The 22,821-nt window shown below is 41.3% G+C and overlaps 1 protein-coding gene across 6 annotated transcripts in view; it reads left to right on the top strand.

Moving 5' to 3' along the window:
• The window catches only part of RAPGEF4 (Rap guanine nucleotide exchange factor 4), a 396,657-nt gene that overhangs the window by 233,614 nt on the left and 140,222 nt on the right, over positions 1-22,821 (top strand). For 5 of the 6 annotated variants that reach the window (XM_055572210.1, XM_055572212.1, XM_055572211.1 and 2 more), the window contains 2 exons: positions 9,081-9,153; positions 13,205-13,224. In XM_055572210.1, coding sequence (XP_055428185.1) covers positions 9,081-9,153; positions 13,205-13,224 — 93 coding nt within the window. Of the gene's footprint in view, positions 1-9,080; positions 9,154-13,204; positions 13,225-22,821 lie in introns of those variants that run through there. The other variant, XM_055572216.1, reaches the window with a different exon arrangement.

The raw sequence follows: 22,821 nt of genomic DNA, 5'->3' as shown, positions 1-22,821 counted from the left end.
ACTCCTTACCATCCGCCTCCTGCTCTGCCTGCTGCCCTTTATAAAGTATATTGTAGAGCAAGAAAACAAAACCAAAATGTTGGTAGCTTCTTCTGTGTTCTTATGACAGTTTCAGGCTATTACTTTCTGTGAAATGATCCTTTATTTTAGGTTTTTAAATGACTGATGCATCCTAATTCTGTGTCAACATTTAAACACTTACTTGAAATTTGCCTGTTCCCATGATATGTTTTACAATATTCTTGTTAGTTTCATAAGCACTGGGCTTGATCATTTTAATCGAGAATGACTATATATCCATCACTTTGAAGACAAATATAGTTACATAAAATGTCAATCAGTAGGTTTTTCTATAAACAAGGAGGCAGCAGCTATGTAGAGACAGTGCTCATAATCTCATTTATACATTAGATGGACTGTGGTAAGTTTGGGCTTAGCAAAAAGAGAGGTGAGGAGGATTTCCTGTGCAGTAACAGCTCCAGAGCCATTATTTTATGACTAAATTAAGTAGCGTTGACCTACTGTGTGTCTGCCTCTCAATCTGAATGTTTCTAAGAGAAGCTCATGGCTAACTCAGTCAAAGTTGAGTGGCTAACTGAATCACATGGCTAACTAAATCATACTCAAAGATGCAGGGTGTGCACTAACTTAGAATTATTAACATAATCATTCCAGTGAGTCCCCTGAAATCCCCCAACCTTTTAGTCATATTAAAAGTGCACGTGTGTTGAGCATGCTTCAACAAGAAATCTGAGTCTTTATTATCAGTAAGTCTAAGTGGTTGGAGATTGTTTGGCCTTGAGGAACAAAGGGTCTTTACCACCCTCTGTCCACATTCCTCTCTCTTCCTTCTCCCCTAGACTCAGGCCCCTTTGAGGGGCCACATCCAGGCCTGTCCTCCCTTTAAGGGCTTCATGCCTTTCTTGTTTTCCCATCAAAACCATTCTCTACACAGCAGCCAGAATGATCTTTTAAAAACACATATCTGCCCTTGTCACTTCTCCACTTTAACTGCTTCCAGTTGTACGAGGATAATGTTCCAAACCTCCATCATGGCCTCCCAGCCTTGCCATTTGGCCCGAGCACTGCTCTATCCACAGTGACTTCCCCTCTCTTGCCAGACACACTTCTTTGTCTCCACACCACCCCTGTTCCCTCTACCTGGAAGGCCCCCTGGTTCTTACCTCCAAGCCTCCTCAGTCTCATATTCCATGTCCTTGCCCGGAGCCCCATATCTGAACTTGCCCCACGCTCCACCACCCAGCCACATTTTCAGTGTATTTTTTTCCTTCTAGCTCCTGCACTGAGATGACTGTATGATCAGATGAGAATGGCTCTCCCCTCACTAGATGCAAAGCCCATGAGGACCCCTCTGTGGGGACCCCACTGTGCCTCTCTTGTCCCCTTGACCAAGTGAATGCATTTTTCCCTTCCTTTCCTTCAGGGCTAATCTGACTTCATCTCTGTGATCGAGCGAGGGCTGCCTAACTGTATTCTTTGCAGCCCTGATCTCACCTGAGAGTACTCGAGGGTCCCTCCACCTTTTGGTTGGGATCTCTGCACCTTCGCAGGCCAGTAGGAGAGAGAATTTCAAACAGATTTTGGAGGGAGACTGTATTTGCTCACTTGCAGTATCATCTTACTCAGGCTTTACTCGAGGATTCCTAAGTGATTCAGGTTTGGAAAACTTCCTCCATTAGAGTTATTGTTGTCTTTATCACCCTCCAAACTATGGCTCTTGCAGGTTGCTCATGAATTTAAAATGGCCATGAGTTGGCAAGCCGAGTTTTGCCTACATTTAGAAATAGCTGTACTAGAGCCAAAGGATGAATTAAACATCACTGAAGAAGAGGCGATGAAAGTTCTTTGTGCCCTGTGAGGTCAATGCCATAGAAATCAAGAAACAAGGAAACAAAAGAAGTTGGCATAAGAGGTGAACTGGTCCAGCCAGTGACCTGCTGTGAGAGCAGCAGTCCATACGGCTCTAAAAGGGTAAACAGGGAAATTCTCCTGGGAGATTTCCCTTTACAACCGCTTTGTGTTTCTCCTCTCTCATCTATGCTTCACATATTTAAAAATTCTCCAGATCTCTGGGACTTTAGAGCAGTGTGCTATGTCCGTTTCCCCACCATACCTTACATAACATATGGAAGTTGTAAAGAAGCAACTATTGCCAAGAAACAGACAAAAAGGGGGGAGCCTAAATTTTATATCCCTGTTCCAAGTTATTCTACCACATACTCAGGATGTTTTCAGAGAAAGTCCAGGTGACCTGTTTGTCATTACATTTCATGAACCCAGCTTTAATACTTGGGGGGAACCTACAGATGTAATGACTGGTGCATGATGGCAGGACATATCCCCACACCACCGATGCAGTGCCCTCTATTCTTCCCCAACCCTGGACACTGCCCACCACGGGCTGTCAGGAGCGTGTCCCTGTTCTGAGCACACATGCATCCCTCCTACCCTCAGGTGTTTACAGCCAGGCCTGTCCATAGTCCTCATGACTTCCTGTTTGTCATGTTTTTCTAGTGCTGATATCCCAACCTAAGGATGGTATTTATGCTTTTCCTACAACTTGATGATCTCCTAGGTAGATGGAGTTGGTGGTGAAAGGGGACAGTTGCTGGGAAGACCTGTATTGGAAGCCGAGGTCTCTGGCTGCTGGGAAAGTGGTGACCGTGGCACGCCTGCAGCCTAGATGCCTTGGCAGCGGGCAGCAGCTCAGAGAACATCTAGGAAAGGCCTCAGTGTGTTAGGAAGGTCTCGACCTCCAGGGTGGAGAGTTCTGCTCTACAGGGACCCCTTCTCTCGTCACAGAGGATTCAGCCAGGGTTCAAGCTGCCTGCCTTCCTTTATTCTCTGTGAGTCTGGTTTGGCAAATTTTTAAGTTTGTTTTTTTTTTAACGTGAACCATTTTTAAAGGCTTTATAGAATTTGTGACAATATTGCTTCTGTTTTATGTTTTTGTTCTTTTGGCCACGAGGCCTGTAGGATCTTAACTCCCTGACCTGGGTTGCAACCTGCACCCCTTGCATTGGAAGGTGAAGTCTTAGCCACTGATCTCCAGGGAGGTCCCCTGCTTGGCAAATTGAGACTGGCCTTTAGAATGTGACATTCTCGACTATGCCTGATCCTCCAGCTCATGCCGCCCGACTTTTGTATCTGGCGGCTGGGCTACAGCTGGGCCATGTGGAGCCACTGTGTGGAGAAGTGTTCCCTGCTCTGGGACGGAGCGGCCCAGGCTGGGGCTCCAGACTCTGGAGCAGAGTTGGGTTACCCCTCTTGGCCTGGTGGCTGCTCTATCAGCCTTCCAGCCAGCGTTGCTCAGTAGCCTTGACGGGGTAGTGAAGGAGCTGAGAGATGGACCAGGTTTTAACTTTCCTAAGACTGTCATACTTTGTCTTTTCTCAGCTTTCTCAGAAAACATTAAGATAGCCAGTGGCACATCTCTCCCCTCCATCTAGGACAGCCTTCTAGCCTCTCTAGCCTGAGGACTTCTTCCATGCACTGACTTTGCCTTATAAACTGGCCAATTGTAATTTAGAGAATTTTTTAAAAGATTTGGTAAACCAAAACCTGTTCTGATGGCTACAAGGTTTCACTGATTTTTGTTCAGTTATTTCTGGGTTTACTCTCTTGTGCTCTTCCTTTCTCCTTGGACTATTTTACCATGTGGGTATGAAAATAGGCTGCTGCTGTTGCCAAGTCGCTTCAGTCGTGTCCGACTCTGTGTGACCCCATAGATGGCAGCCCATTAGGCTCCTCTGTCCCTGGGATTCTCCAGGCAAGAACACTGGAGTGGGTTGCCATTTCCTTCTCCAATGCATGAAAGTGAAAAGTGAAAGTAAAGTCGCTCAGTCGTGTCTGACTCTTAGCGACCCCATGGACTGCAGCCTACCAGGCTCCTCCGTCCATGGGATTTTCCAGGCAAGAGTACTGGAGTGGGGTGCCATTGCCTTCTCCGATGAAAATAGGCAGTATATTGTAAAACAACTTAAGAACATCTACTCTTTAAGATGTTGTTTTTACAACTCCTTTTAGTAGACAGGTCAGTGGATGTATTGTGGGTCTTTATGTTGTGTGTGTATCAGCAGCCTCAGTAATAAGAAGTCACCTACAGAGTATTTTTCCCTAAAGCTGCTGACTCTGTCCGGGATATATCATCAAATATATTGGGATTTGTTTGATCAATTCTTGATTGTTGTTTCTTCTCCTCCTCCTCATTATTATTATTAGCATTATTATTTTTATTATCATCAGCAATCATTTAGTAAGTCCCTAATATATGCTGGGCACTTCTTTAGAGTTTATTTCTCATCCCCTCACTGGCCCTGAAAGATAGATGATATTATCCCAAGTTCCTTACCCAGGAAACTGAGGTAACTTACTTAAGTTCACATAGGTAGCATGTGGCAGAATCAGAATTGCCTCCATTCTTGTGTGATTCCAGCATCTGCATGCTTTCCATTACATTAGAGGCACTTGAGTTTTTCCACTGAAGTTCTCTGAATGCAGAGGAAATCAATACATAATGCCTGGGGTCTAGACCCTTTGTAGCTAGAAGCAGCCAGCAGCAAGCTCAAATTTCTTTGAAGTTGCATGCTTTAATCTTTAAAATGTATGCAAATTTAGTTTTCTGCTCCATAATATAAAAGTATAAAAGTAGTCCTTTCAACTGCTTGACATAGAATAAAATTTAAGCTCTAGGGAGAGCTTCTGTTAACCCCTGTCACACCTCCTCTCGTCCTGCTGGGTGCTACACTGGGGGTCTGTACACCTCACCTGGAGAAGGTCAGCATTGCACTATGATGCATCTTAGTTAAATTCTTAGTTCTTCCGATTCTGTTGGTAACTTGTCATTTGGCCAGTCTACAACCATAGATGTCGAACCCTTTTTTTTTCTTTTTTTAAATTTGGAGTATAGTTGATTTACAATGTTGTATTAGTTTATGCTGTGCAGAAAAGTGAATCCATTATACATATACATATATCCACTCTTTTAAAAATTCTTATCCCATATAGGCCATTACAGAGTATTGAGTAGCATTCCCTGTGCTCTGCAATAAGTCCTTATTAGTGATCTATTTTATATATAGTGGTACGTATGTGTCAGTCCCAAATCTCCCAATTTATTCCTCTCCCCCTCCCCAGCACTTCATAGGCAAATCCTAATTTGGTCTTTGCTGATTTCTTCATGGAAGAAGAAATGCCTTCTCTGAATAGCATCTTTCTAGCTGGGAGTTTAAAGATTATTTACTCTTGTTGTTTGTAGACTTTTAGTTTTCATGAAGCAAAAGTCATCTTTCAAATGAAATTACTCTTGGAACTCTAAATTCTATATCAGCTAAAAGTGAAGACACTCAAGTTGCCATAGGAGCTGAAGGCTCTGCTTATGTGTTACCTTGCCTGAGGGTCCTCTAGGAGCTCCGGGTTCTGCAGAAATAGGTTTTAAACCCCATTTCACCTATGCTTCACCCTCCACCTCTGGCAGTCACCAGTCTATTCTCTGTATCTATGAGTTTGCATTTTTTATATTCATTTATTTTGGATATTAACCCCTTTCAGATATATGATTTGTAAACATTTTCTGCCATTTAATACCTTGCCTTTTCATTTGTTGATTGTTTCCTTTGCTATGAAAATACTTTTCAGTTTGATGTAGTCACACTTACTGATTTTTGCTCTGGTTGCCTTTGCATTTGGTGTTAAATCAAAAAAAAACAAAACAAAACACGTTGCCAAGACCAATGTCAAGGAGCTTACAGCCTATGATTTCTTCCAGGAGTTTTATGGTTTCAGGTCTTTGAGACTTTCATCCACTTTGAGTTAATTTTTGTGTAAGATTGTGGTCCAGTTGATGAAAGTAAAAGAAAAGAGTGAAAAAGTTGGCTTAAAGCTCAACATTCAGAAAACTAAGATTATGGCATCTGGTCCCATCACTTCATGACAAATAGATGGGGAAACAGTGGAAACAGTAGCTGACTTTATTTTTCTGGGCTCCAAAATCACTGCAGATGGTGACTGCAGACATGAAATTAAAAGATACTTACTCCTTGGAATGAAAGTTATGACCAACCTAGACAGCATACTGAAAAGCAGAGACATTACTTTGTCAACAAAGGTCCTTCTAGACAAGGCAACGGTTATTCCACTGGTCATGTATGGATGTGAGAGTTGGACTATAAAGAAAGCTGAGTGCTGAAGAATTGATGCTTTTGAACTGTGGTGTTGGAGAAGACTCTTGAGAGTCCCTTGGACTGCAAGGAGATCCGACCAGTCCATCCTAAAGGAGATCAGTCCTGAATATTCATTGGTAGAACTGATGCTGAAGCTGAAACTTCAATACTTTGGCCACCTGATGCGAAGAGCTGACTCATTTGAAAAAACCCTGATGCTGGGAAAGGTTGAAGGCAGGAGGAGAAGGGGACGACAGAGGATAAGATGATTGGATGGCATCACCAACTCAATGGAGATAGGTTTGGGTGGACTCCAGGAGTTGGTGATGGACAGGGAGGCCTGGCGTGCTGCTGTTCATGGGGTCGCAAAGAGTTGGACACGACTGAACATTCTTTGGCAAGTGGCGTCCAGTTTGCCCAACACCTCACATTTATTGAGGAGTCTGTCCTTTCCCCACTGTATATTCTTGGCTCCTTTGTTGTAAATTAAGTGGCCATGTATGTAGGCCTGGGTTTATTTTGGGGCAGTCTTTTCTGTTCCATTCATCTATGTATGTAATAAGTTATTTATAAATTCAATTCAGCAGTGACATATATAAAGCAATTAGACATTTGAACCTGACTGAATATTATGGAGATGTTACATTTCTTAGTTGAGATAATGGTATTATGGTTTTGTTTTTGGGGAAAAAAAGAATCCTTACCTTTTAGAGATTCCTATTGAAATATATGTGGATTAAATGATATGATATCTGGAATTGCTTCAAAATAACTCTGGAAGGGGCAAGTGGATAGGATTGTAGATGAAATAACATTAGTCATGAGTTAACAGTTATTGAGGCTGTATGTTAAGTATGTGGTGTGATATTCTATTTTTATATATGTATGAAAATTTCCATTCACATTCCAAAAGCCAACAGATATATATTAATTTTCTATTATGTGCAAGATAGAGTACCCTGTACTGAGTACAACAGTACTGCTGTCCTTAGGAGAGTGATGCTTTCTAAGTGCAAAGGGCCCTGCCCATTCTCTGCAGGGAGCCCAGTGTCTAGGGCACAGTGAGGGCACAGTGGGTGCTCAGTGCATCTACATGCTGAAACGCAGCCCGCACTCTGCTCCCTGAATGGCTGCTCTGTCTTCCCTTCCGAGGAGTGACTGACTGCTCTGGTATCACGCTCCACGAGCAAACCCTAGACCCCATGCTATGGAGCTGAAGGGAGGCAAAGTCCTGTTCACTTAGGAGTCAGGAAGGTGCTTCCATGGAGTTCATGGAAATTGATTTCGAGGCGCCCAAGACAAATGCATTCGCTGCATCCAAAACAACATTTCTAAGCAAAGCAAAATTGCTCCTTTAATTTAACATGAATTATTTCTTTCAGGAGCCTATTAATGGAGTTGCTAACAGTGAGAGGAATACCTCAAAAGATTGTGCGGGGTCATAGAACCTTCTTAGAACATAACCTAGCCCCCATCTGCTCCCTCGGAGCCTGTTTTTTCAGAGTCCAGCATAACATTATGCACAGAAGCGTGCTTTGCCTGGTGCTTTCTCATGAGGAAGAAGAGTAGATAGTATCCTAAGAAAAAGGAAAAGCAGAACGAGGAAATTATCCAAGGGAAATGTCAGGAATTCAGGGTGATGGATTGGTCCCATGGGTATGTTTGAGTGATTAGTTAACTCAGAGGCAGAGAGAAATCATGATTTTGAATGTCTGCATGCAGGTGTTAGTATAGTTGCCTCAGAAGGAGAAGAAAAAAGGATTAAAAAAAAAAGCTAGTCACATCTTGACTAGAAGAAGGCTCTTTTGAGAGCTCATCAATGTTACATTACAAACACCATTCAAATCTACCAAATGGGCCAGATGGCTGCTCAAATACTGCATGCTGCCAGCTGCCCATTGCTACAGATGAAGTCTTTTCTGCTGACGTTTGTGTAACCCACAAGCACATTATGAAGTGTTGATTCTTTTGATGCTGTTTAACATTTATGTGCCATCATAATTATAAACCATAAATATACATGACACCACGCAACAAATAAAATTGCCCAGCTTTCATTCTGCAAGGGGAGGAGGCTGTATTTATTACCTGGAAAGAGAGAATGTCTCACACTCATATTCCATTCTTCATAAATGTCACTTCTCTCTCACTGGGAGCTTGATCTGCTTGCTGTATGCTCACCAAGCCTTATTCCTTCAAAACAGCACAGACTCCCGGCGCTAATATGTATCACTGAGCCTCAGGTTTAAAGCACGTCTGGACCAAAAGTCAGAGGGAGAAAATTCAGAAGGATCTAAATAGTTCTAAATGAAGCCAAACTATTCTATTTGACAACATCCCACAGGTTCTTTGGAGGTCACATAACGGGCAGGTGTACAGTGTAAAAGGAAGCTGGCAAATAGTAGTGAATCAGCTTCTTTCACATCAGACACTTTCTAGAGATGCATTTCTTTTTGCTTTGAAAGACGGCCGATTGAGTGCCATTCACCTGTTAGGAAGTGGCACTTTTATTTGTATCTGCATCTATAAAAACCAAATGTCTTTTTCCTCCACAAAAACCTGAGCATGTGTTTGAGAGAATGAGAAGCCAGGCAGGAGGTGGAGGGGAGGGCAAAAGCCCACACTGTTTGGTTAATCAATCACAAACCGTGAAGGAGTGGGCTGCAGTAGAAACCCCTCCCGAGGCAGGGGCACTTTCAGTCTCATCCGGGAAGACCTCTTTAGAACACAGCATTTTTATTTTAGGCCATAGAGCCCAGACAGCACGCTTCATGGCTCTATAAATACAAGACTCAGATGCTTACTGACATCCAGCTTTTCTTCTTTTTAACATGTAAACACATGAATGCTCCAAGTGAGTAAATATCTGTGCACTGAGTTTACAATCTTGTCTTTCAGAAATATCGACAGTACATGGCAGGACTTCTGGCTCCTCCTTATGGTGTTATGGAAACGGGCTCTAACAATGACAGTAAGTGAAAAATGTGAACACTTGTATCTAAAAATTTGTCGTGCGGTATGTGTTTTCATGTGACAAAAAAAAATCTGTCCAACACCAGCTTGACAGAATAAGTCTCCAGACTCTTTTGTGGATAAACAGACCCTCCAGCCCATTCTTGGGTTATTTTAAAAAATTGTTCCTACAATATAATTATGTGGCCTTAGCTGATAGAGGGAGGTATGCTCTGGTGCTAGTTGGAACTTCAGCATGCTTTCTCAAAGGACCTTCATCTTAAAGTATGGTTTGAGGGTTCTTTTAAAATGGGATTCATGAACTGTGCTTATCTCAGTCACATGTAGACACCTGAGTGCTCCACCTCTTGCTTATTTTGATGCTCTTAAGGAAAGAAGCAGCATGAATCATTCTTTATTCTTCTTAAATCGTGCTCTCTTCAAATTCCGAGCCTTTTGTAGGAGACCGGTCTCTGGCTGCTCATAAAAGAAAGAAAGTTTTTCTCTGTGATACTCTTTCCTAATGGGTGCCCACTAGGCTCAAAGTAATTTTGTGTCCCGAGTCTGTCTGTTCACGCATGTTGGAAACATCTTTTTAGCACTCAGTACTATCCCTGAGAGTTGCTTGTTGAGGCTCTGGGTCCCTTGACTTGGCTCTTGTCCGTGTATGTGTGAAAACGCAGCAAGCCCTGGGGTTTCTGATGCTGTAGCACTTCAACGCTGACACACTGATGGATCAAGCAGCGCTTCCACTCCAAGCATCTCAGAGCGAGTCGCCCTCATGCCTTCTTGAATACCTCCTTGAATTCCCACTCTCGCTCATACAGATCACTCTCTACAGGTGACCCTTCTCGCTTGATCAGGATCTGAAGTGAGCTCCCTTTCCCTCTGTTTCATGTTTCTGGGCAGCCTGTGCATTCTCCTTCTCAGTTTCTTTTCTGTCCTTGGAGAGGTGGATGTTGGAGGACAGATCTTTCTTTTCGTTTCTTCTCCTGTTCTTGATTTTTCTCTTCTGGCTGATCTAGGGATGATCAGTAACCAAGTTGGAAATCCCAGTTGTGCTGTTTCCTAGCTGTGTGGCTTCTGGCCAAGGCACTTAATGTCTCTGCGCCTCAGTTTCCTCATAGGATTGTTTTGGAGACTGAAAGAAGCGCACGTGTCGAATGTTTAGAAGGGTGCATGTGTGTGTGCTCAGTCACCTCCAAGTCTTTGCAACCCCATGGTTTGTAGCCCACCGGGCTCCGCTATCCGTGGGATTTTCCCAGCAAGAATACAGGAGTGGGTTGCTCTTTCCTCCTCCTGGGGATCTTCCTGACCCAGGGACCAAATCCACATCTCCTGTTTCAGCAGGCAGATTTTTAACACCGTCCCACCTCGGAATCTCCATTTAGAAGGGCACTGGGCGTATAATAAGAACCAAAATGATGTGAACTACTATTTTCTCAACACCGGTGAATCTTTAACCCTTCAAAGTCTGACTTCCAACTCGAACCATCTAAATTCTCCAGTGACCAACCAATAACCAGACTCAGTCATTACTATTCCCCATTCTCTGTGACTGAGTAAGAGTTTCCATGTTCAGTCTCCATTCTCCCTTGGGTCCCATGCTTCACTGAATTATCCTGGTTTTCTCATGGCCACTTGTATTCTTGTCTCTTTCATGGGTACTTCTTCCCCTCATCTGGAAATTCAGTCACTACTCAAGTCCAGCCTTGGCTGTTTTTCTTTTTTTTCTCTATACTCTCCCCTCGATCGTTGCATCCTTTCTTGCAACTGATACAGATCCTTCCTGAAACCAGTACCTCCAGTTGAGTCTTACAAAAGGCAGCCTAACTTTCCAAATGACTGCTGGTTTTCTTTCCACCAGGTCGTCCTGCTGATCTCATTCACTCACAGTGTCGATAATGGAGCACATGGTGATTCCCACAAACCGTCCTTCTGCTGAAAGCCTATTTCCATTAATAACTTCACTGTCCTCCCATATGAGGTGCTAGGCCTCCACTGTTTGGAGCCCTCTCTTCTCTCACCTCCACCCACTGAGGTTAATCACTGGTCTGTCCCTTGCTCCTTCCTCTCTACTGCTCATACTCTTTCCTTTCTCTCCCTGCTGCAACCCCCTGGCTGAGGGCCTCATCACCCTTGACCTGAGAGCAAAGATGGCTCAATGGCTGTGAATCTTCATTATTTCACCCTTGGTTTAACCTACACCTGACTTACACAGAACTTTTTCAATTTACTTTTTATTATGACAAATTTGAAACATACAGGATGATATAGTTAACACCTGTATTTTCATCACTTTGATTTAATTAATATTAAACTTTAATACTTGAATGTGATTATTATTAACTTGATAGGTATTTTCATATAATCATTTTGCCATATTTTCTTCTTCTAGTCATATATATACATTTCAGCAGACTTTTTGAAAATGTAGACTTTTCCATGCAAAAACCACACCATTATCACACCCAATTGCTGGTATGATTTTCCTTAATAACAGCCCCCACTGAATCCAAGTCCAAATTTCCCCAACTGAATGTCTTTGGACTTCAATCAAGGACCCATGTCATTGTCTCCGATTTCTATATCTTAAATGTCTTTTAATTTTGAAAAGTCCCTTCCTTTCTTTTTCTTGTTCATATCACTCTGTTGCTCTGAACCTTTAATGATGATCCACTGCCAGTCATAGAAAGTGAAATTCCAAGACTGCTAATGCCTTAGCCCAACTTTCAAGTTCCTATATGTCCTGAGATCACCTTTTCAATATTATTTCTCTACAGATACCCTAATTTCTATCCACTCCAATATGATGATTTATACAACTGCATTTGTCTTATTAAACCTCCTAGAAAGTAAGCTTCTGTTACAACCTCACTCTGTTACAACCTGTATCTCCTCATTCTGTCAAATCTAGTCTTTTCAAGTGGTTGTTGGATGGGTGGAGGGATAAATGGCTAGATGGATTCAAGATGAATTTCTGAGTGCTGACATTGGGATACCCTTACTCTTTCTGAGAGATCTGGGAAGTGATGGCAAACATGTTCATTAATACTCTCTGCTTGAGAGAACCACCCTCTCCATCCCCTTGTTTTCTGTCAGAGCTTTAATGTCCTGATACTATGGGGGTCAAAGTTTAATTAGGGTATGTTTCCTAGTAATCTATTCCTTTCTTCCCTCTCCTGCTTACTGCTGCCTATTAGGATGGGCACTTGGTGCTTTTAATGCCAATATTTTAAGTCCTGTGTGGCTCCTTATTAAAAACATTGAGTGACTGAGTGTTAGTTGCTCAGTTCTGTCCAACTCTTTGTGACCCCATGGACTGTAGCCCGCCAGGCTCTTCTGTCCATGGAATTCTCCAGGCCAGAATACTGGAATGGGTAGCTGTTCCCTTCTGCAGGGGATCTTCCCAACCCAGCGATTGAACCCAGGTCTCCCACCTTGCAGACAGATTCTTTACGGTCTGAGCCAATGTTTGTAAATGAGTGAATGGATGAATGATTAACTTATTTGCTAAGAAGACTGAGACATCCCTGGAAACAGCCATTGCTGTGCTCACACCTGACTTAAAAGAAGCAAGAGTTGGCTGTGCCCAAGATAAAAATTGTGTGCTGGTAGTTTTTATGTGCAACTTGCCCCCAAGTTCAGATCCCTGAATGGTGTGAGGTGGTTTGCCTTGTAAAAATATAGCAATTGAAACTTAAGAGTTTGGTTTGTTTTTCTAAAATTCTGAGTGTTCTGGTTCTCAAGACAGAGGAATTAGTTGCTCACATGGTATAAAATAAGCAGGGATGAATTTTTACCTCTAGGAGAGTAAAGCATATGGTAGAAAAGCAAAATAAGCATGATATTTTGTTGTCTGGCACATAGCCCTGCTCTGATTCATTGATTTGTTTATGTTACAGATTTTTGTAGGTGCTGCTATTTTTCCAAGCAGCATTATGTACATTTTTATGGAAAGACAAATTGAAAACATCAAATTTTTACTTGGTTTGATTCAGCAAGGGATTTAATTTCCATTTTCCAAGCTGATCTTATAACTCATGCTCTTTCTCTCTTTCCTCTTCTAGGGATTCCTGACAAGGAGAACGTGAGTAACTACTCTCTCTCTCTGCCTAATTTCTAAAAACTGTCATAAGGTAAAAAAAATAATTGTGGTTACACTATCAACAAAGAGAGCTCTTTATCCATATTCAACAGAGTCATAAATATTTTTCTAATCTTATTCTGGCATCTTTGGGTGAGTCACTGTGAAATATGAAGGGGAGAAGGCCAATGGCTTTGACATGGTCATCACATGTCCTTGATATTAACTAGTACGAAGAAAGGTTATCCTAGAGGCAAACGTTGCTAAGTATTTCTTTCTCCCCTGATGCATACATGGCAGTAGAGCAAATCATTAGTTTAATGGCACATAGAAAATAAACTGTTTTTCCTTAATAGGAATATAAAATATGAAATTTGAGGCCAGTTGATTTTATAAATGCACCCAAATACATTAATGTTTCTCTTTGGAAGTTGAAAATAATGAATTATCTAATTGGTTAGGGCAAACAGGTAAGAGCCTAGGTGGTTTAGGATAAACCTTTTACCAAGAACCATTGTCAAGTACTCCTTCTAAGGCTGGTAGTGGTATAGTGGCATTGTCTTTGCATGCAAATAATAACATTAATAATATTAACTGGGATCTAAATTGAGACAACAACATGGGAGGGTTAATGTGGAAGTGTGTAAGGATTAACCTGAAGTGGTGCTTGGCAGTTCCAGGATGTATCAACTTACTGTGTACCTCAGTTGCTCTACCCAGTGGCAGTTATCACCCTTTTCTATTTTTTCCCCTGCTTTTGGTCCTGTGTCTGTGGTAATTTCAGACTATTTCTGTACTGCTTTTCAAAGGTCTGATTCTAGCTTTCTTTAGGTCTTCCTGTTTTCATAATGCTGGTTTTAAAGGCCTGGTGGGGAATTCTGACCCACTGCTGTACCACCACAAACTTGGGTTCAAGACCTACTAACAATATCACTTCAAATGTCACATCAAATCCTCATTGGTTGGGTTCAGCAGAGAACTGAAGTCCCTAGTTGTGGGGCTTTGTGCAAGCCTCTTGACTTCTATAAATATCCTTGCCTTGTCTTTAAAATGTGGATGTTGGTTGTAACTATCTTAAGAGGCCATCATGAATATTAAATATGATCTGTAGCAAGTATAGAGATTCATACAGTAGAGCTCAGTAAATGTGAAGACTGTTATAATAATTATTTTATCAAGTCTTATATCATTTACTACCTATTTTTCCTCCTCTGAAAAATATCCTACCCTTTATAAAGTAATTATCCTTTTACATCTTATGGCTGTCCTTAACCTTGAAAGACATTTGGTCCTGTTGAAAGCATCCATGGAGACATTTGGTCCATGCCAAAAAGACTTTGTTATTTGTCCTTTCCAAAATCACTTGTCATGGACCACATATGCTTATGTGCTTTTTTGGATATAACCAAATTTCAAGGACCTTTTGATGTGGACCAAGTGTCCAAAGGACATTTTTGACATAAACAAATGTCTCCTGCTGCTGCTAAGTCGCTTCAGTCATGTCCGACTCTGTGCAACCCCATAGACAGCAGCCCACCAGGCTCCCCTACCCCTTCTTAAAATACCTTTGTTCAGTCAACCTTTGTAATGGTATTTTGGTATTAAAAATATATCTTTGTGTGTTGAGTAAAGCTCTAGGTTCATGGAGAGTCTAAAAAATAGCCTTTAGACTCTAAAGTAATCGAACTTGGCATCATTTTGGACATGGATATTCCAAAGCACACTGTGACAAATAATATGTGGATCATGAGCTAAATAAAGATGCTAAAAGGGCCTGGTGCCTCCCCATCAAGGAACGTTCAGTGGTGTGGAGAGCACACCAGAATGGCCAGCCCCTAGGAGGTCTCAAATATTCTAAACTTCAAAGGGAAGCTCGGTCTCTCTTAGACACCCGGCGACCTTTAGGTTGGACCTCCCTGCAGTGGATCAACAGACACAGCGTTCTAAGTAGAGAGCCTACCAGCTGTCACGTATCTCACTTCATGACAAAAGAAGAATTTGAAGTTCACAGAAAGTCGGATACAAGGACTTTAACAGCATCTTGCCCGCAAAGATTTAAGGGGCTGGCCAGGCTATCTGCCCAGTAACTAGTCATCATACATGCTTATTTGTATTTGTTTGGGTCATTCTATGTCAAATTCTCTAGTAAAAGGAAGCATACTTTTCTCTATCAGTAAGTAGAGTGGATAGAATGTCACTGCTTGTTATTCAGAAAGCTCTCCAATGCCATCAGTCAAAATAAAGCAAATAAGATGAAAAACATTCATGAGTAGGGTTGAAGCTCTAGAAAGATAAAAGGAAGCCTAAGAGCCTTAAAGTGGTGTTAATTGAATTACTTCCTTTAAAAGAGACAAGTTGTGTTCGGATGATTTCTTTTATCCTTTACCTTCTTTACATGTGGGGCAATATTATAGACCCTTTATGTTTCTCTAATAGCAATAATATGCCTGTGGACTGAAACAAAAGCACTTAGGCTATTGTTGCAGGGTCCAAACAGACTCTTTGTATAAAGAATATATTCTCTTTTCTAGCTCCTACTCTTGATTTTGTTAATCACCATGTTTAACTTTTAATCCAATATCAGACATCAGTAAGTGGTGTTTTTAGCTGCCTTGCCAGCTGTATTTTATTTTCAGACCCAGGCTTACCTTTCATAAAAAGAACTTTCTTATCACAAGTTGCACTTTTCATAGAAACAAATAGGCTGACAGCTAACTTGCTGGATTCCTTTGCTTACTGCTTACTATAATTAGTAGGAACATCATTCAGCTTTAGATCACACCAGATACTGGAACCTGTAAAATAATTGATAACAGTATTAGAAAAATGACCATTGAACTAATAAAGCAAGGAAGCTATTTTGGCGTGGTTGTAGTTGTTTGAGGCCTTTGGTTTTATAGATTCTTCTCTTTGATCTGTTTAAGTTTTATTTTTGTCTGTCGCCTGTAAGTGCCATACCTGGCTGACGATGTTTAACACAGAAGATAAAAATAACCACAATGAAAAGAAAGCTTTCTAGTTGAATGTTAGGGTTGCCCTTTGAAGAAATGAGCTTGTCTATAATATTTTCTGCTTAGATAGACTTTGTTGCTTATTGTGCTCCATTCTTTTGAGAGGCAACTGCTAAGGAGTTTTGTAGTTTTAGAAAGTTATACATTTCTTCCTCAGTATGGAAGGAACCAGAAAATAGACTCAGGAGGATATTAAGAAAAAATCCCATTTTCTGATTTACAAACATCTTGTTTCTAAAAGGATCATTTGAGATCTTCATGTTTTAGGCACTGACAGTGTGATTAGCAAGCTTCTTGTGAAGTATGCAAGGATACTTTCCCAATACAAACCACTATCAACTCAGAGCTCAAGGATTTCCCAAGGCCTGGAAGAAATGATGCCAGCAGTTAATAACAAGCAAGCCTGGGGGTCTTGCAAAACTATTTGGTAGGTCTCTTTTTAAGTAGATTACTTAAGCTTCCCAAACTTAAAAAAAAATCATGGGTTATTTATATGAAGAATACTTTTGGAAATTATTATAAAGATGTAAGCTTTTAAATGGCAAATGGTAAGGACATAGTTTACATGCTTTGTGAAAATTCTCATTAAGGAGAGGGCAGTAGAAGAATAAATAGCAAGTAACTATTAGGGTCAATAGGTTAGCAAGTTTAGGAATTTTTAGGAACTATAATAACATCTCTACTGTTGCTTTTCTTCAAGGTTAGAGAAAGCAAATCAGAGTGTTTTCCACCAATTAAATGACAGCATTTTATTTTAGCATTATAGATTGGCTGTGATTCTAGGCCAGATGAAGAGAAAGGAAATTGTGTATTCTTATACAAACTTAAAACATATTTAAAAAAAAAAAAATTTAAACTCCATAGAGAATTCCCTGGTGGTCCAGTGGTTAAGACTTCATGTTCCAATGCAGGGGTATAGGTTAGGTCCCTGTTCAGGGAACTAAGATCCCACATGCCTTACAGCCAAAAATCAAAACATAAAATGAACAATATTGTAACAAATTCAATAAAGACTTTTAAAATGGTTCACATTTTTAAAAAAATCTTTAAAAAATAAAAAAGATCCCATGTTGTTGTTATTCAGTTGCTAAGTCATGTCTGACTCTCTGTGAACCCATGGACTGCAGCATGCCAGGCTTCCCTGCCCTTCACCATCTCCCAGAGCTTGCTCAAACTCATGTCCATTGAGTCGGTGATGCTATCCAACCGTCTCATCTTCAGTCCCCTTCTCCTCCTGCCTTCAGTCTTTCCCAGCATCAGCGTCTTTTCCAATGAGTCAGTTCTTCACATCAGGGGACCAAAGTATTGGAGTTTCAGCTTCAGCACCAGTCCTTCCAATGAATATTCAGGGTAGATTTTTTTTTAGGATGGACTGGTTTGATCTCCTTGTTGTCCAAGACCTTCCAACTCCAGCTTTCAAACTGAATTCAAACCAATGGTATATGGTGGAACACAGTTTTAAAATCCTACTTTAAAACATGACTAGTAGGCTTTGGTTTTTCCAGTGGTCATGTATGGATGTGAGAGTTGGACTGTGAAGAAAGCTGAGTGCTGAAGAATTGATGCTTTTGAACTGTGGTGTTGGAGAAGACTCTTGAGTCCTTGGACTGCAAGGAGATCCAACCAGTCCATTTTGAAGGAGATCAGCCCTGGGTTTTCTTTGGAAGGAATGATGCTAAAGCTGAAACTCCAGCACTTTGGCCACCTCATGCAAAGAGTTGACTCATTGGAAAAGACTCTGATGCTGGGAGGGACTGGGGACAGGAGGAGAAGGGGATGACAGAGGATGAGATGGCTGGATGGCATCACCGACTCGATGGACGTGAGTTTGAGTGAACTCCGGGAGTTGGTGATGGACAGGGAGGCCTGGCGTGCTGCGATTCATGGGGTCGCAAAGAGTCGGACACGACTGAGCGACTGAACTGAACTGAACTGAGTACGCATCCAGAACTTATCAGGACACCTTGGCCAGAGCTCACAGCTTTGCCCTAGGAGCCATGTCTCTCTGTTCTAGGGTGAGAATGGTTTAACCAGCACTGGCGCACACTGAAGCAGTACACACATGACTAGCTGAGGCTGCGACGCCCTACGCAGGAGAGCAAACCAACCAAATGCTGAAAACAGGAAATCCCAAGCGCTCGTTTTCATTCTGAAGGACAAGTTGCTTATCACCAAAGTGAAAACTAGATTTAGCAGTATCGCTGGCCCCAAACTATGTATTGTGCAGTGTGTAAATACTCATTCCTTAGCTAGCCTATTAGAAAGCAGAGCTCAGTGAGCAAAGACTGACTTTGCACCACCTCCGGGGAAAAACAGCCTCTTAATGTCCAAGGTGCCAAGGACAACTTCAGTTCTTGGTCTCTGAAGAAATGTTTGTGTTTGTGAGTTATGTATTTTATGGGGCAGGAGGCCATTGCTCAATTTCTTTCTGCCGCTTATTCCATCTCTTCCTCTCCTCACACAAAAGCTGGTCCATGCTTTTCTCTTTCTCCCTGTCTAGCTTCTGCAGTGGTATCCTGATTGAATTTTTTTTTTCTCTTTTTAAATTTTATTGGAATAGAGTTGATTTACAATGCTGTGTTAGTTTCACGTGTGCATCAGAGTGATTCAGTTATACATCTATTCCTTCTTCTCAGATTCTTTTCTGTTAGAGGTTATCACAGAATATAGAGTTCCCTATATACAGGGAATGATGCAGTGTGCAGTAGAGTAGGTCCTTGTTGGTTACCTGTCTTATTTCCAGTAGCTGTGTGTGTGTTCATGCCTAGCTCCTGGTTTATCCCTCCCCCACCATGTTTGTCTCCCTATGGGTAAACATAAGTTTGTTTTTGATATCTATAAGTCTGTTTCTATTTCTGATTGAGTTTTTAAGATGATGTATTGTTGTCCTTCCTCTGCAGAGTAAATAGTTAATGCAGGGAACTCTCTGAGGATCTGATCTTCTGCTGTCAGTTAAGCCATGTGTTTGTAACCTCTGAATGTTCTCCCCAGTGCTCACAGGACTGGCTTGCTGTGAGTTTGCTTGATAAAAGGGTATCTTTTAGGATGTATTGAGGTGATGGTTCCTTATATATTTTAAACTTACTTTTGTAATATTATGAATGATATTTGGTGACTGATTCAGTGCTCTCATGTTAGTGTGTCTACATTTTTATGGAGCAGAGCTTTTGAATGCTGCAGTCATGCTAATGGTTTCCTAGGGCTGCCACTGAGTTACACCATGTAACCCTGCTTTGAATATGTTCTCAGTCTTTTCTGTAATCAGAATTTGACTTGAGCAAGATATCACAGAGAACCTGAGATGTGTTTAATGGTTGAAAGTAATAATCATTAAAGAATAAATAAATATCATAAAAGAAATGATATTTGCCAGTCTCTCCAGCCACCAGCCCCTGCCTGCTCTCCCTTCAACAAATGGCACGGCCTTGAGGGGAGGCTGCTCGGCGTGGGCTGTGCTGCTGAGAATTAGTTCCACTCTCTGCTGGGCAAGGAACATGATGTCATGTTGATAGTTAAGACACTACACTGCTGATTCCAGAGTTATGGGTGAGTACATCGCTGTCTTCAGAAATATCTTATCTTGTGCTGCAGGCAATTATATTCATCACCAGTGAAGTGAAGTGAAATCCATCAGTCGTATCCAACTCTTTGTGACCGCATGGACTGTAGCCTACCAGGCTCCTCTGTCCATGGGATTTTCCAGGCAAGAGTACTGGAGTGGGCTGCCATTTCCTTCTCCAGGGGATCTTCCTGACCCAGGGATCGAACCCGGGTCCCCCACACTGTAGGCAGACACTTTACCCTAGTAACTGGGTGCTAATAGCATGTTATCTCAATTGACTGTGAGACTAAAATATATATATAGTATCATTTGTTTGGTGTACTTGAATTGTTATTATCCTTGTTTTGACAAACTGAAATCAAATTATTTGCAAAATATGTCTTAGGTTTAGGAGAGAAAATTGTAGTATTATCAGATTGGATAAACTAATCTAATGATTACCGATCATTTAGAATTTGGATTCTTTTCTAATAGTTATTGGGTGTCAAACATGTTCCCCTGAGTTGATAATATTAAAATACTCTATAGTTCTCTTTCAGTTACTTTACTTCAGTCACTCAGTCATGTCTGACTCTTTGCGACCCCATGGACTGCAGCATGCCAGGCTTCCTTGTCCATCACAAATTCCCAGAGCTTACTCAGACTTATGTCCATCGAGTTGGTGATGCCATCCTCTGTTATTCCCTTCTCCTCCTGCCCTCAATCTTTCCCAGCATCAGGGTATTTTCAAATGAGTCAGTTTTTCGCATCAGGTGGCCAAAGTATTGGAGTTTCAGCATCAGCGTCAGTCCTTCCAATGAATATTCAGGACTGATTTCCTTTAGCATGGACTGGTTGGATCTCCTTGCAGTCCAAGGGACTCTCAAGAGCCTTCTCCAGCACTACAATTCAAAAGCATCAATTCTTTTTTTTTTTTTAATTTAATTTTATTTTTAAACTTTACATAATTGTATTAGTTTTGCCAAATATCAAAATGAATCCGCCACAGGTATACATGTGTTCCCCATCCTGAACCCTCCTCCCTCCTCCCTCCCCATTCCATCCCTCTGGGTCGTCCCAGTGCACCAGCCCCAAGCATCCAGTATAGTGCATCGAGCCTGGACTGGCAACTCGTTTCATACATGATATTTTACATGTTTCAATGCCATTCTCCCAAATCTTCCCACCCTCTCCCTCTCTCACAGAGTCCATAAGACTGTTCTATACATCAGTGTCTCTTTTGCTGTCTCGTACACAGGGTTATTGTTACCATCTTTCTAAATTCCATATATATGCGTTAGTATACTGTATTGGTGTTTTTCTTTCTGGCTTACTTCACTCTGTATAATAGGCTCCAGTTTCATCCACCTCATTAGAACTGATTCAAATGTATTCTTTTTAATGGCTGAGTAATACTCCATTGTGTATATGTACCATAGCTTTCTTATCCATTCGTCTGCTGATGGACATCTAGGTTGCTTCCATGTCCTGGCTATTATAAACAGTGCTGCGATGAACATTGGGGTACACGTGTCTCTTTCCCTTCTGGTTTCCTCAGTGTGTATGCCCGGCAGTGGGATTGCTGGATCATAAGGCAGTTCTATTTCCAGTTTTTTAAGGAATCTCCACACTGTTCTCCATAGTGGCTGTACTAGTTTGCATTCCCACCAACAGTGTAAGAGGGTTCCCTTTTCTCCACACCCTCTCCAGCATTTATTGCTTGTAGACTTTTGGATCGCAGCCATTCTGACTGGTGTGAAATGGTACCTCATAGTGGTTTTGATTTGCATTTCTCTGATAATGAGTGATGTTGAGCATCTTTTCATGTGTTTGTGAGCCATCTGTATGTCTTCTTTGGAGAAATGTCTATTTAGTTCTTTGGCCCATTTTTTGATTGGGTCATTTATTTTTCTGGAGTTGAGCTGTAGGAGTTGCTTATATATTCTTGAGATTAGTTGTTTGTCAGTTGCTTCATTTGCTATTATCTTCTCCCATTCTGAAGGCTGTCTTTTCACCTTGCTAATAGTTTCCTTTGATGTGCAGAAGCTTTTAAGGTTAATTAGGTCCCATTTGTTTATTTTTGCTTTTATTTCCAATATTCTGGGAGGTGGGTCATAGAGGATCCTGCTGTGATGTATGTCAGAGAATGTTTTGCCTATGTTCTCCTCTAGGAGTTTTATAGTTTCTGGTCTTACGTTTAGATCTTTAATCCATTTTGAGTTTATTTTTGTGTATGGTGTTAGAAAGTGTTCTAGTTTCATTCTTTTACAAGTGGTTGACCAGAGTTCCCAGCACCACTTGTTAAAGAGATTGTCTTTAATCCATTGTATATTCTTGCCTCCTTTGTCAAAGATAAGGTGTCCATATGTGCGTGGATTTATCTCTGGGCTTTCTATTTTGTTCCATTGATCTATATTTCTGTCCTTGTGCCAGTACCATACTGTCTTGATAACTGTGGCTTTGTAGTAGAGCCTGAAGTCAGGTAGGTTGATTCCTCCAGTTCCCTTCTTCTTTCTCAAGATCGCTTTGGCTATTCGAGGTTTTTTGTTTTTCCATACAAATTGTGAAATTATTTGTTCTAGCTCTGTGAAGAATGCTGTTGGTAGCTTGATAGGGATTGCATTGAATCTATAGATTGCTTTGGGTAGTATGCTCATTTTCACTATATTGATTCTTCCAGCCCATGAACATGGTATATTTCTCCATCTGTTAGTGTCCTCTTTAATTTCTTTCACCAGTGTTTTATAGTTTTCTATATATAGGTCTTTAGTTTCTTTAGGTAGATATATTCCTAAGTATTTTATTCTTTCCATTGCAATGGTGAATGGAATTGTTTCCCAAAAGCGTCAGTTCTTTGGCGCTCAGCTCTCTTCGCAGTCCAACTCTCACATCCATACATGATCACTGGAAAAACCATAGCCTTGACTAGACGGACCTTTCTTGGCAAAGTAGTGTTTCTGCTTTTTAATATGCTATCTAGGTTGGTCATAACTTTTCTTCCAAGGGGTAATTTCATGGCTGCAGTCACCATCTGCAGTGATTTTGGAG

This window comes from Bubalus kerabau, chromosome 3 (genome assembly GCF_029407905.1).
Source record: "Bubalus kerabau isolate K-KA32 ecotype Philippines breed swamp buffalo chromosome 3, PCC_UOA_SB_1v2, whole genome shotgun sequence".
NCBI classification, from domain to species: Eukaryota; Metazoa; Chordata; class Mammalia; order Artiodactyla; family Bovidae; genus Bubalus; species Bubalus kerabau.
The sequence above is the reverse complement of the archived record's forward strand: the minus strand, read 5'-3'. Positions and strand labels throughout refer to the sequence as shown.